The sequence below is a fragment of the Hakea prostrata genome, chromosome 7 (genome assembly GCF_041222555.1).
Source record: "Hakea prostrata isolate BN-2017 chromosome 7, UWA_Hpros_2, whole genome shotgun sequence".
In the NCBI taxonomy this organism is placed as follows: Eukaryota; Viridiplantae; Streptophyta; class Magnoliopsida; order Proteales; family Proteaceae; genus Hakea; species Hakea prostrata.
The window spans coordinates 13,523,303-13,537,922 of NC_142606.1; the positions used below are offsets into that span (position 1 = coordinate 13,523,303).

At 38.5% G+C, this 14,620-nt stretch overlaps 1 protein-coding gene across 1 annotated transcript; it reads left to right on the forward strand.

The window, feature by feature from the left end:
• Positions 1-2,592: 2,592 nt before the first annotated feature.
• Positions 2,593-14,482, forward strand: LOC149009942 (digalactosyldiacylglycerol synthase 1, chloroplastic-like). Its single transcript, XM_089161667.1, has 8 exons — positions 2,593-2,669; positions 2,747-3,443; positions 7,916-7,948; positions 9,414-9,501; positions 11,094-11,578; positions 11,659-11,925; positions 12,124-12,473; positions 12,619-14,482. Exons 2-8 carry the CDS (start codon positions 2,808-2,810, stop codon positions 13,148-13,150), a joined length of 2,391 nt encoding a protein of 796 aa, XP_089017793.1. The 5' UTR covers positions 2,593-2,669; positions 2,747-2,807; the 3' UTR covers positions 13,151-14,482.
• Positions 14,483-14,620: the final 138 nt, after the last annotated feature.

Consider the following 14,620-nt stretch of genomic DNA (forward strand, 5'->3'; position numbering starts at 1 on the left):
CAAATCATAATTCAGAAAAAAAGCCAAAAGAAAATAATTGTTTCTCCTCTTCATTCCTCCTCATTCATGCCAACTACTTTCTCCTAACGCAGTAAAAGATGAATCGTTTGGGTATGTGGGCTATGGCGTTCCAATCTCTACACATAGATAATTAGATATAACGAGCCAACTTCATAGATGGATGGATGGATAAAGTGAGAGTTTGACATTCTTCGTTATTCCTAGCAGATCAAGCTAAGGAATTTAAAGATAGAATAGAGTGATACCTGAAGGAAGTCAGAATTTCAAACAGATCCAGGTTGAGAATTGCATTCTGCACGAAGAAGCTTCCTTTAGTGCATGACAAACACAAAGTCAGAGATTGGCATGTAAGACTTTCAGAGAGAAGCAAAAACCACTTGGGTCAAATGCTATCTATTTCCTTATCCAATTCTTCCTAGTTTTATCTTCTTTCTCCATTGACGGAGGCTCTGTTAGAAAGATGGCGAACTTAAATTTGACATCACAAGTAAGCTGGTCCTGTTAATTCTCGAGAATATATTCCTTCACCTACAAATAAAAGTGAGGGATGAGAAGCAAATTTCATTGGGCCAGACGAATCTCATTTACGCGTTCTCCCTGAATTTGTGTCCTTCACAATCTATAAATAAATGGATACATGCACTCCTAATCCAGCATCGTCATTCATTTGCATTGGTAGCTCCAAAATGATCTGGGAAATGAAGTGTTGAAGTTGGGTATGTGATCCAGAGGAAGAGAGGTCTTACATGAAGATAAGAGCTGTGTTTAGTAGCCAAGGATGACTTGCCTTATGTCATCCCAAGAGTGAAGGAGCCTTAGACATTCTATCTTCAGCTAACACACATTACCTTCCTCTCCCCCACCTTGGGTTGTTCATAGCAAGTCTCCTCAGCTAACTTGACCAGCTCTTACATTTCATGTTAGACTTGCTTTTCTTCTTCTACAAACAATGAAATCGCAGCTCAATCCTCCCGTTTGGTCTTACGTATACAATGGTAAGGTTGTAATCATTTTCATTTTCTTCATTTGTATTTTGATACCACACCATTAGCCCAAGAAGTATATATATAGGCCTATTGTGCAAAAGGAAACTGCTATTTTGCTTGATCTTGTAGGAGTAAAGGCAGTAGGAGCAAGTCACCCACCACAGCCAGGTGTGCAACCCGGGTCGAACACCGGATTAGTCAGGGCAAAGCCTTGGAAACCGGAGTTGGCAAACCAAAAAAAAAAAAAGACAGTAGGAGCAAGGGCGAGCAAATGGATTTTGGTATCACCTCAAAGGGAGTTTGGCTAACCGTCAAGGAAGGTGAAACCCTGTTTTTGAACTGGTGGACATACTACCACTCGTGTTTTATCAAGGATTGCAAACAACATCAGCCATAGGAGTTCATGTTACTGTCTTGATCTCAGAGTTCCAATGGTGGAGTCGTGTTTTGTGTACTGACAAAAGGTGCTGCATGGCCATTGCATTTAGTCCACTTTTTTTTATTTCCATTCTTAATAGTCTTAACGCCTGTTTGGTTACATGAATATAAGGACTGAAATGAAATGGAATTTTAAATCTATAGATTTTAAATTTACAGATTCTTGGTTCAAAGAATTAACTGTTTGGTTAGCCTCAAATCTATTGAAGTTCATAGAGTTCCATTGAGTTACTTTGTGTGAATCTACAAATTTTATCAGTTTTATACTTATGGTGGAATTTATAGATTTCACCCAATACCCAGAATGACGTAATTTACTTTTTTAAACAAAAAAAGTGTAATCCTTTAATTTCTTGAATCTAGAAATATTTTACAACCAGAGAGATACCTGGATTCAGATAACTAAACTGGCAGTTAAGTCAAGAGCTGCTTACCCAAAAAAGTCAGAACCTAATATAAATTTTAGAGTCTAACTTGAATTCCACGTGTTATTTGTTTTATTTATTATATTTTTTACAATTAAATAAATAAATAAAAAAGAATAAACAAGCTTCATAAACAATCTTGTGGAATTTAAGTATTTTATGCTTTCTTTCATTTCTCCTTCTTTTTCTAGGGAGTTCTACTTTTCTATCTTTCACACTTAACAAATGGTTTAGCTTGTTGAGGATGTAATGAAAGTGTGCATAAACAGGTCCGAATAATGAATTCACATACATAAAATAATATTAATAAAATAGAATAAAATAATATTATTAGAAACATGTGAGATTGGACTTTACCTTTCATATATTCGTATCGATTGGCCCGGTCCAATCGACAAATCGCATTTCTCGGAGAGGAACCGGGGTCAACGTAATCAAATATGGCCATCAACGTGATTTTTCGGGACAGATTCCAAACAAAGTGTAAGATGTCACCTATGGGGTCCACACATGCTGCGACCAATAGAACGGCGGCGCACCACGCGCTGCAACCCTCGAATATTCCGAAAGAACAAAACCTAGACGAACGGTTATAATACCACCACCCGAAAGCTGACCACGTGAACAATGTGACACGTAAGCAATTGCTTCCACGTAATCTCCCGCAAACTCTCGCGCTCTTGGCTACTTCAATAGTGGATTGACACGTGAGTCATTCAGATCCGGAAAACACATCTCCAAAATGGGAAGAGAAGAGAAGAGAAGAGAACAGAATCGCATTGTTCGTTGAAGTCCTCACGTAAGTGTCCTGTCTTCTTGTGTTTTCTAGTTCTGCTTAATTTACTTTCCTTGAGAGTTCTCTTCTCTCCTTGATAGTGAATCGGAGGAACCCTAGTTCGAAACTTGGATTCAGAGAGGGCATTTCGAGTCGGGCTTGATGAATATCCGAACGGAAGCTGGACCTTCGACCTCTCCGGCAACAGCAGAGAAGGCTTTCTCGTTCATATCGAAAGGTTTGAGGGAGGTGAGAGACTCAGCTGATGCGGATTTTCAGTTGATGAGGAATAGGGCCAACTCTTTCAAGAAAATCGCTACTTCCATTGACAGAGAGCTCGAGAACTTTATCAATTCGGCTTCTTCCTTCTCTGTTCCAGCCATCCGATCTACTTCCCATGCGGAAATTAATTTCGTCAAGAAATTACAGCCCAAGCTATCTGAATTCCGCCGAGCTTACTCATCTCCGGATTTTAGCCGCAACGTTTTGGAGAAATGGACACCTAAATCTAGGATTCGGCTCGATCTGTCGGCGATTAGGAGTGCAATTGTTTCTGAACCTGAGGAGGATAAGGATGGGGTTATCGATTTTGATGATAGAGATAGGTTTTGGGGCAGAAGTAAAGTTACAGTAAAGGACTTTCGGTGGGATTGGAAGGGAGATAGCGAGGAAAACCAGAAGGAATGGGAGCCTATTCGGGAGTTCAAGACGAGGCTGAGGGAATTCGAACGTAACAGTTCTTCGGCGGAGGTATTCAGAAATATCACGAACAACGTGCAGAAAGTCAAATCGAGCCTGGTACGTTTTCAATTTAGAATTAAAAAATTCCCACCTCGCACCCAACCCCAATACCACCCCCTCTTCTTTTGGATATGATTGAATGAATTACTTGCGAGCCGGTTGCTTACGTATGGCAGTAATGATTTCCTCTTGTCACTTGTTAGCTGCATATGGCTTCTGGGATGTCAAAATTCTCCTTTGCTGTGTTAGCTGGGTTCCACCTTTGTTAACCAATTCAATTATGAGCTTCAGTCGGATTACCGGAATTCTTTTACTTTCTTATTCTAACTTGGGTTTGTCAGTAAGTTCTAGTTGTGATATCCTTGGTCAAGAATATGCACCTAAGTTACACTTAAACTGTCGGTTCATGCATGAAATATAGAATTGAGAAGGAGAGAGGAAGAATTCATGAGATGTTTTACTGTCTTATACTATTTTTGGCCTTTGTCTTTGTGAACATTGATGAGATCAGGACCTTTGTTCGGCCATTATCTGCCATAGCTTTTTCTTTTGCTGTCAATGTGATTTGACATAGGGATATGTTTCAAAGCTTTTCCAGCAACGAGATTGTCTTTTGGTTTTATTGGAAAAAAAAAGTTACCGGAAGAAACTAGAGTTTTTAGCTACTACATATAAGTACGGCAAGCTATTACAAACATGGAAAACTTGGAATCATAAAAGTTGAGAGTGAGAAGCTGTGAAACTAACAACTAGCACTAAATCAAGGCATTGATGAACATGAACTTATTGTTTGAAAGGAAGAAGATCATATATCGCGTTTATGTTAGATGCATGTAGAGTAGGTCGATAGTTCTTGTGAACATAAAGAAAGATGAAGAGTCGTTGGCTGGCAATTGTTAATCAAAGCCACAATTTAGGAATTGTTAATACTATTAATGAGTTTACATACTAGTATCCATGACTCTGCCTGACTGCTTTGGTTATCTTCTCACCCCAAGCCAATCTGTTGTTACTCATTGTATTCCAACTTTTGCTCAGAGCCAATGGAATGTCTGTTGGAAATGGTTCAAGAGATAACATGCATTCGAGGACTCCAAAAATGGATGAATTCCTTTTCTTAGGAACACAGCAGATACTTAGAAAGAGAAGAAAGGCACCAGCTAGTTGGTTTTTTCTGAAAACAATTAACCCTACTCTTTACATAGAGACGCAAGTAGTTGTAGCCTAAGGTCAAGCTTCGAAATTTCCTGTCAACAAAAATTGTAGGGGTAAGGCTGTGTAGCAAAATTGCCTCCCCATTTTTCTCCCCTTTTTTTTTTTTTTTTTTTGGGGGGGGGGGGGGGGGAGGAGGAGGGGGAGATGCTCCCTCAAGTGATGAGGTTGCAGCAGTTAATTAATTCTAGCAAGTATCTACGGTGGAAAAGGTCAGACAATTGTTGAGGGTTGATTCGGTTGAATAAGTCTTATATGGCAAATGAAGGGAAGATAAAACTATTTAGGTGGTTTCCTAAATAGTAGATAGGGAGTTAGGGAATTGGTTGTAACGGGAGTTGGGGGAGTTGGTTGGAATGGGTAACTTAATCCTCAAGTTTAGTGAGTCGTGGGCGTGGGGGTTTAGAGAGTCGGTGTGTTGGTCTTTTTAAATATGGGATAATTTATGTAATACGAGTAAGGAAAATTATTATCAAGCTAAGCATTTGGTTATTGGGAGTTTGGTTCGCTCAAAGAAACCGTTCCTTGTTTTCCCTTTCATCTAAAGGAATTGGTCAAAGCAAGATCTAGCGCCCATAACAAAATGGTATCAGAGCCAAGCTCCATTGAATAGCAGCTTGAACTCGCGGAAGCTGATCTGGGCAAGATGGTTGTGGCACAAAATTCTTAAGTTTTAGGAGACGATGGATTTGATGCTACAATTTTTTTGCTGCAATGAATACGAGGTTGGACAACGTGGCTGGTAGCAGAGACCATGGGGAATTGTCTCATAATCAGCTCACACTAGTATGAAGGTCACATCCATGTCAACCCAATTATGGGATCAACCAATCAAACCTTTGGCACCTATCTTCCTAAAATGGTGAAGATAGATGTTCCCAAGTTCAACGGGGAGGAGGATCCAATGAGTTGGAGCTGTCATGCAGACCAATTCTTTGATTTTCACCATACCGCTGAAGAGGAGAGTTCCACTTATGTCCTTCAATTTGGAAGGTGATGCCCAAGTATGGTTCCAACATATCAAAGAGAAAAAAGGAACCATTACATGGAGGCTTTAAAGAAGCACTCCACATGAGGTATGGCCTCACTTTCTTTCAAGATTTTTTTGGAGATCTAACCAAGTTGCAGCAAGTTGGAACAGTTAAAGAATATCAAACCTAGTTTGAAAGATTATTAATTTGAGCGGTCGGTTGACGCAAGTGCAACACGTCAATTGTTTTGTTGCGAACTCAAGGACAACTTAAAGGTGGATGTACTAGCTTGTAGAACCAACAAGCTCATTGGCGGTAATTGGGCTTGCTCACCTTTATGAGGCAAAAGCCCAATATATGAAGCGTGGTGCACCAGCTGAGCCAAGGAAGACCATCTCAACCCACTATGGCAATAAAAAATTCTCACTCACTGAACTAAGTGAGCTGCGATCTAAAGGCTTATGTTTTAATTGCAACAAGAAGTGGAACCCTAGGCATCGATGCAAAAAGCTTTTTCTAATTGAGGGTATGATGCCAGAAAGTGAGGGAAATGAAGCTACTAACATTGAAGAAGTAGAAGAGGCAGTACTAGAAATATCCATTCACGCCATCTTAGGAACGTGAGGTTTTCAAACCATGCAAGTCCAAGGGGGGTTGGGTCACAAATGGGTAATATTTTTATTGACTTAGGTAGTATGCACAATTTTTTAATTACCCGTATTGCTAACAAAATGGGTTTGATTCCTAATGGTGAAGGTGAGTTTGAAATAGTTGTGGCTAATGGAGAAAAATTAACAAGCTCTAGACATTGCTGGGGAGTTCTCATGATATTTCATGGAATCCCAATTATGGTAGGCTTGTATGATTGGCATTAGAGGGGTATGATGCAGTATTTGGAGCGCAATGTCTAAGTACGTTGGGGTCCCATTATGTGGGGTTTCTCTAAATTATGGATGCCTTTCTATATGGATGGAAAAATGGTGGAATTACAAGGTCTAAATTCAGCAGAAAATAAAGTGGTGGAAATTGCTGAGTTTAATAAAGAGTTTTAAAATAATAAAGAGAGGCACCTTGTAACAGAGGGGAGGTGGCTAGGCTGAAGTAAGTCATACTAAGGAGGAGCTGGATGCTGGTAGTTTTAATAGGGTTCACTGAGAAAAAGTGGTGTAATGTTTTGACTCCTTTTGTGTCTGGTTACTGGTGGAGTTTTCTGTTGTTGTTTTAATCAATATGGCTAACCGGTGCTGCTACTTGCAAAAAGTTTAGATTCTTTATTTGATTGTTTTTAATGTTGATTTTGCCACTAGGGTTAGTCCTCTGGTTTAATCCTTCAATCAAACGCTAATCTGAACCAGAATCCTCCTCCATTGACCTGAATCTCTCTCACGCCTGCAAAACTCAAGAACTCCGTTTGGCAGGCCACCTCCGATGATCAAGGCAGGCAGAGGTTGAACGGAGAAGGTAATTTGCAGAGGCTGCAGTGTATTAAGGAAGAAGAAGATGAGTGTGAGTGTGAGTGTGATTGTGATTGTGATTTGACATGCCTTCCCAAGTGTCATACCTGCCATTTTATACTTGTCAGGCATGTGTCAGGTAGTTATGCCAGCTCATCTTGACTTTATACCATCAGATGATCCTCTATCCATTCAATGGCCCTGATTGTTTCTTAATCTTTTAACCGGGTTGACTGTAAACCATTCGTCAGCTTGAGTCTCAATGTTTGGCTCAGTGGCGATTTGTTGACTGAACCGGCAGTTGGGTATTTTGCTCATAACAATTGTTTTGCACTTTACAGCTGTTACTCTTTAATAATATCATTTGGGCATGAATTGGCGTGGCAGGAAAATCTTGTAGAAGCTTATGTGGGTTGATGCATAATTTAGAAACTCTATTAATGCTGATCAATCTGCTGGTTATGTGTTGCATTCTACCTACAACTTCCATCAAAAAAAATTTTCTTTCTCAAAAGCAGTAAGTAAACAAACTACCATTTATTCCTGGGTCGACCGATTAAGCTATTCCCTTAGTATATACTTATTGTAATTGTCCTTTTTCCCCTCAAAAGGGCTAATCTACCTGCCATGCTTGTTTGCTTTCTACACCCTGCCCCCTTTTTCTCTCTCTATTTTTTGGTCATGCAACATTCTAATTACTGCCAACTGTGACTGTTTTAGTTATGTATGAGCAAGTGATGTTTGGTCCACCATAACATTGTTTCTTAAAACTTATCTCTGTTTTAGCTGTTCTTTATTTGTCATTCTCAATTTTATTTATATGATACATATTAGTTGTATTCGTATATAAAGGAAAAGTCCATTTCACTCATTTACATTTTGTTTCTTGCAGAAAGCAATTTGCAAGGAGCACCAAGAATCAAAGGTTGGTTATCATTTTCAATTTTATTTCTTTTATTGTCTCAGTTAACTGTTACAACAATTAATCATTATTTTATGTTTTCTACTTCAGTTACTTACCTATTGGTATCAATTACATGTTCTGGCAGCTTTTCTCTCACTGGTCCATAACTTAGAAGATAGTCCTAAATATAGATAATAGATTTCATGGAATTTTTTTATGGAAGACGATGCATTTTATAATAGGAAAATGGATTGAATCATGCGTGAACATGGGTTCAGCATTCATTTGTCGTGATAAAAATATTTAAAAACCTTAGTCTCCTATGTAAAATCCAAAATTGAATGATAGACCACTCTTTGAGCTGTATATTTAGAGGACCAGGCCTGTCATAGCAAAACTCGGGCTTTAAAATGGTTGATCTGATTCTAAATGTATAGGGTAGTGAACAGGGAGCCCAGTGATGAGGATCATTCCAATGCATTTCCGTATACAAAGTTTTCATTGATTATCCGATTTTCCCTTTTAAAAAGTGATGGCTTCACCTGCTGTGTCCCCTTTTTCACATTGGATTATAGTTTTTATGCAGAATAGTTTCAGGCAGTCATCTGGGCTGCTTTGTCTGGCTGTATAATCGCAAGCCTGTCCATAGACCTTTAGCTAAAACCTTACTATTTTGAATAATGAATCCCTCTATTGCATGCTGACACATTCTTGGTACCACAGACTTCATCTTAGAGATGACTTTGGTCATCATTTAACGATTTTCTGCATTACCTAAAGTTGAAAGATCTCTTATGGAGACAAGGACAATGCTACTAAGAATTGGTGTATCAGGTTTTGAATGAGTACATTTGTTAGATAGCACATAAGGCATTCCTATCTGCATTCAAATATGGCCTGATTTTGCCAGCTGCGGCTTCTATAAGTGCCTCTCTATTATTTTTATTGAATGTTATGTGGACATTAGGCATTTCCTAACTGCAACCAAATATAGCCAGATTTGGAACAGCCTGAACTTGGTTAAAGTGCTACTCTATTGTTTATACTGGATTTTATATGGACCATGTGGGAGGGCTTGCAAACTGTTGGTTGCACATTCAAAACTTGGAAACAGCCTACATTTGCCCCCTCTCAAACCATGTATCAGATGGATGAGCACATAAGGCATTTCCCAATTGCATTCAAATATAGCCTGGTTTGGCACAGGTTGACCTTGGTTAAAGTGCTTCTACATTATCTATCTTGAATTTTATGTGGTCCAGGGTCCAGCTGGGCAGGCTTCAAAACTTTGAAACAGCCTCTATTGTGAAGCAGGGGTTAAGGCTGTGTACATATGTCCTCCCAGACCATGCAATACTAGGAACCTCGCATACTGGGATCACTTATTTTGCATCGGAGACCCAAAGCTTAATTATCTTTTTTGGGCAAAATTTTAATTCAACTACTGGGCTGAAAAGCAAGTTAATTCTTTTGATATTTGATGCAGGAAGTGCCACCACTAGATGTATCTGAACTTTTGGCATATTTGGTTAAACAGTCTGGGCCCTTTCTTGACCAGCTTGGCTTTCAAAGAGGTATGAATCTCCTTTAAGGTTGTATAGAGCAATATTCGGCTAATCATGAATTAGTTTATATTATACTATCGAAATTTTGATCAACACTATGTATAACTCTTATGAGTAAATTTAGTATTGTTGATTCATTGTTTGCATACCTGTGTATAAATGTAATGTCCAATGCAGGAACATTTTTTTATACTATAAAATAGTAAGTAAGATTTAGGACCATTGATTTTCATACAAATGTCTATTTGAGAACTATGTCTTCTAAGACTGATGAATACCTGTAAATAGCTTGGTTGACTTTTTTTACTTTCTTGTGTGTGACTTTTTGGTTTAGTTTAATTTCCATAATGACATGTGGCAATTGTGGGGCCATCATAATGCTGGGTGAGGAAGAGATTAGAAAAGGTAATTTTGGTTGCTAGGCTTAGAAACCAATGATAGACAATAGATGGAAAATTGATAGCTTTTTCTTTTCTTTTTTTTTGGTGGTTTTGGCCGCCTCAGGAGGTGGGGGAGGATTGGGCGTGGGGTTTATAAAACTCTGGCTATCTGTAACTGGAAATAATCTGGAGAAAGATTTACTTTATTTTTAGGGAATAATGAGCTATAACTAGAAATCAAAAATTACTTGATTCTTAGGGAATTAATGAAAGAAATATAGTAGAAGAAGATACGACCAAAACTTGTTATTCAAGACTGGATCAGCATGTCACCAACCATGCAATGAACGTCACCTTGCAGAACCGCATCACATATTTATGAGAATCTAAGTGTCACAGAGGTAGCAGGCCAAAGCAGATGGTTAAAATTTCAACAAATGGTCTGTTGGCACTATGGTCATACGTATCTTTGTACAGTTTTATTTCTAGTTGTGAAAAACTCCAACTGCCATCTGTGTCTGAGTATGACACATCAACCTTGTATGCTAATGTGGCATTAATTTCTTGCTAGATGCATCCATACAATAGGTTCAAAACTCCAAGTTTTCTTTCTTCCTTTTCTTTATCTATTTATTTTTCGGAGGTATTGGAATGAGTTCAAAATGTCTGAAGAATGTGTGTAAAGAATGCAGATGACAGTGCCCTCGATCAAAGGATAATTGATCTCTTTAACAACACAGGATCTACATTATTCTATATTATAATTCATAGATGTTAAAGTAAATAAATAAATTTCTATCTGCTCCAAGTTTAGTCTCCGTTTTGAGGATCGTTTTCCAGTATCAAAAATAGCTTTCATGTTACCTATGGTTTCACAAGTCATCTGAACTTTAAAATTTTTATATGTTTCCATCCGATGGAATGGATATATTTTTTATAAAACAATTTAGATTAATTTCACATAGAAATTATGCTTGTCATTCCATTTATTTCTTGTGAAACCAGCTTCGGTAAATTTGGCAAAATATGAAAGCTTGGAATGTACTAGATTTTCAGCACTAGCATTTTCAAAAAGCTTAATTGTAATGTTTAGCAGCATTTAAAGTTTTTGGTACTAGGAAGATTCCAAGGATTATCATTAACATATTTATCTTGTATTCGCTGCCTGCATAAGTTATCAGTGTAACTTTTCCTGAAAACACCTTTTCATGATGGCTTCAGATATGTGTGACAAGGTGGTTGAAGCTTTGAGCAGTAAACATAAGAACCGACTTCTCCTGAGATCCTTATTTTCAAGAGAAAACTCTGTTCTTGAAACTGAGAACATTAATGATGAACTGGATTTACGGATTGCCAGTGTACTCAAAAGTACAGGGCATTGTTATGAGGGCGGCCTATGGACTGATTCTGCAAACCATGATTCGCAGGACGGGAAAAGGCATGTAGCTATAATCACAACTGCCAGTCTTCCTTGGATGACAGGAACAGCTGTAAATCCCCTATTCCGAGCAGCATATCTGTCCAAATCTGCAAAACAAAAAATAACACTGTTGGTTCCGTGGCTCTGCAAATCAGACCAGGAGCTAGTTTATCCCAACAATCTTACCTTTGGTTCTCCAGAAGAGCAGGAAAACTATATACGGAACTGGTTGGAGGAAAGGGTTGGCTTCAAGGCTGATTTCAAGATCTCCTTTTATCCAGGAAAGGTATCTGATTTACTCTCTTTGCTTCCTTGATTTTTATGATTCTACAATGGCATTTATAACTCCTATGCTTTTGGTTTTAGTTTGCAAAAGAGAGGCGGAGTATAATTCCGACTGGTGACACAACTCAGTTTGTTTCATCAACGGAAGCTGACATTGCAATACTGGAAGAACCTGAACACCTAAACTGGTATCATCATGGTAGACGGTGGACTGATAAATTTAACCATGTTGTTGGTGTTGTCCATACAAATTACTTGGAGTATATAAAGAGAGAGAAAAATGGAGCCCTCCAAGCATTCTTTGTGAAACACATTAACAATTTGGTTGCCAGAGCATACTGCCACAAGGTAGCTAATCTTCTCTGTTGTATATAATACTTGTATTTTAATTCCTTGTCTAGAATTCAATTAACTATGTCAGCTAAAATTTATTGGGTACTATAAGATTCTTTCCATTATTTGATCCTTCTATTGGTCTATTAGTGGCTTGCATTCTTGGAACGGCAGAAGCTCTAGCTACATACTGACTATTTGATGTTTATTCAGGTCCTTCGTCTTTCTGCGGCAACTCAGGATCTACCGAAGTCTATCATATGCAATGTCCATGGTGTTAATCCCAAGTTTTTAGAGGTTGGAGAAAAAATGGCAGCAGAAATGCAATTTGGGCAGAAAACCTTTCCTAAGGAAGCATATTTCTTAGGGAAGATGGTCTGGGCTAAAGGATACAGGGAACTGATTGATCTGTTAGCCAAGCACAAGAACGACCTTGGAGATTTTAAGTTGGATGTCTTTGGAAATGGAGAGGATGCACTTGAAGTCCGGTCTGCTGCAAAAAAGTTAGAGCTGAACCTCAATTTTCTGAAGGGGAGGGACCATGCAGATGATTCACTTCATGGGTATGGTTATTTTAATAAACCTGTTACGCCTTCATAGTTCAATTTCCTATCCACCCCCACCATCTCTCTTCTCCCCCGACACCCTTGCTCTCTTTTATGATCAATGAGATTCACTTACAAAATGTATTGCTATTAATGCTTACAGCTACAAAGTCTTCATAAATCCTAGTGTCAGCGACGTCCTATGCACTGCCACAGCAGAGGCCCTTGCAATGGGAAAATTCGTGGTCTGTGCAGACCATCCATCCAATGATTTCTTCAGATCATTCCCCAACTGTTTGATTTACAAGACATCAGAGGACTTCGTTGCTAGAGTGAAAGAAGCATTGGCTAACGAGCCTCTGCCTCTTACCTCTGAGCAGCGATACAATCTCTCTTGGGAGGCTGCAACACAGAGATTCATGGATTATTCCGAGCTAAACAGGATCATCAATAACACTGAAGAGAGAGTAGAATCAAGCAGCGGTCATGGAAAGATTACCAAATCAATTTCAATGCCTAGTTTGTCAGAGGTGGTTGATGGGGGTCTGGCTTTTGCCCATTACTCTTTCACTGGAAATGAGATTTTAAGGTTGGCCACTGGGGCAATACCTGGAACACGAGATTATGGGAAGCAGCACTGTAAGGACCTCCATTTGTTGCCACCACATGTAGAGAATCCTATCTATGGTTGGTAGAATACTAGCAATTTGCATCAGTCCCCCTAGTGTATAATAGTCGTGCTGTATATTTAGGCTGTTGTTTTGGTTAGTTTCAGGTCTCAGGGCTATCCTTATTATAATTAGTTTTCATGTTTCTCCCAATGTTGCTCGTAGGTTTACCTTAATTCTTTGCTCTATACAATATAGATGTAAAAAGGAAAATCACCCTGATTATGTTGACAACCGTTAGCCATTTTGTGTAGCACTTGTTTGCAGTGCAGCTTTATTGATTAGCTAATAACATGCCTTTCATTGTGTTCCACTGGATATTTTTATCCGTCTCTCATAGGATATTTTCATCCACAGTTAATAGCCTAGTCCTTGTAAATTATCAAGTCCCATCACTTCACAATTGTTTAGTGCTTATTTTGATTTTTCTGTCATGTAAAGACAAGCCAGTACCAAGTCTAAATCAGAGTTGGTTAGTTGAACTTGACCCTATTTTATTACTAGATACCATTCTGTGTTTTTATGTCATTGTCTTTTTCCTCCCTGAAACTAATCTGTAATATTCATGTGAAAGCTTATGCTACTTGTATGTAACTGAAAGGGTTCTGTGACCATTCCTGGTTCCATTGCTGCTTTGCCTGTATCTGGTTGTCCGTTAAGTCTATTTTGTTTCTACAGTACCATATTGTTTCAGTTTCTTCTTCTTGTTTCGAGCTACCCTTTTGTTTATACCTTCTCCACATTCTATTTATTGAGACAAGAGATCAAGATGCCAGCAAAGAAATAGGAGAAAAGCACTGCAAGGGAGAGTTGGTTTTTAGTGTAAACAGTTTCTGGGAAAATCTGGCTTTGCCTGTGGACCATAAGCTGCAAGTTGGCTCTTCCTCTCTAGTGTAAACAGTTTCTGGTTTCACCTTTATCTTATGCTGCAGCATATTGTCCTTGTTTCTACCCAAAAAAAAAAAAGAGCATGTTGTCATTGTTGGTGGGGTTATTAGGTAAATGGAAGTTCAAAGAAAGTGACTTATTTTGTCATGAAATCTTAATGTGAGGAGTGAACGGTGATAACTAAAGGTTGTCTTGTCTCACATCACTTATCCAGCCTCTTCCATATGGTCATGGTGGTCCTTTTTCATGTTTTCTGGTGGTACAAGCAGTGACATTTTGGGCTGGACGTATACCATCTTAGCCAGGGGTTAGCATCTGGGCATGAAATTGTTTCAATTATAGAGACTTTGGAGTTATTGATTAACAGGATTGGACATTATTTGATGCTATATGGCTCTAGAGGTCACCAGAAATTCCTGAATAAAAATATAAATTATCATAGAGTTATCTTTTAATTTTAAGTAATTTAGTGACCACTCAAATCAAGCAACTTTTTTTTTTTTTGGTAGAACTCAAATCAAATCAACTGAATGAATGGATAGTATCATTTTCTGTATTTGTAACATCTTGTGATTAGGATCCAGAAGAGCTATTATATATGTTGAATGG

Coding starts and splice junctions, on each gene's coding strand:
- LOC149009942 (XM_089161667.1), top strand. CDS start 2,808: ATGAATATCCGAACGGAAGCTGGACCTTCGACCTCTCCGGCAACAGCA. Junction 11,579..11,658: donor TCTCCTTTTATCCAGGAAAG/GTATCTGATTTA, acceptor TTTTGGTTTTAG/TTTGCAAAAGAGAGGCGGAG. Junction 11,926..12,123: donor CCAGAGCATACTGCCACAAG/GTAGCTAATCTT, acceptor ATGTTTATTCAG/GTCCTTCGTCTTTCTGCGGC.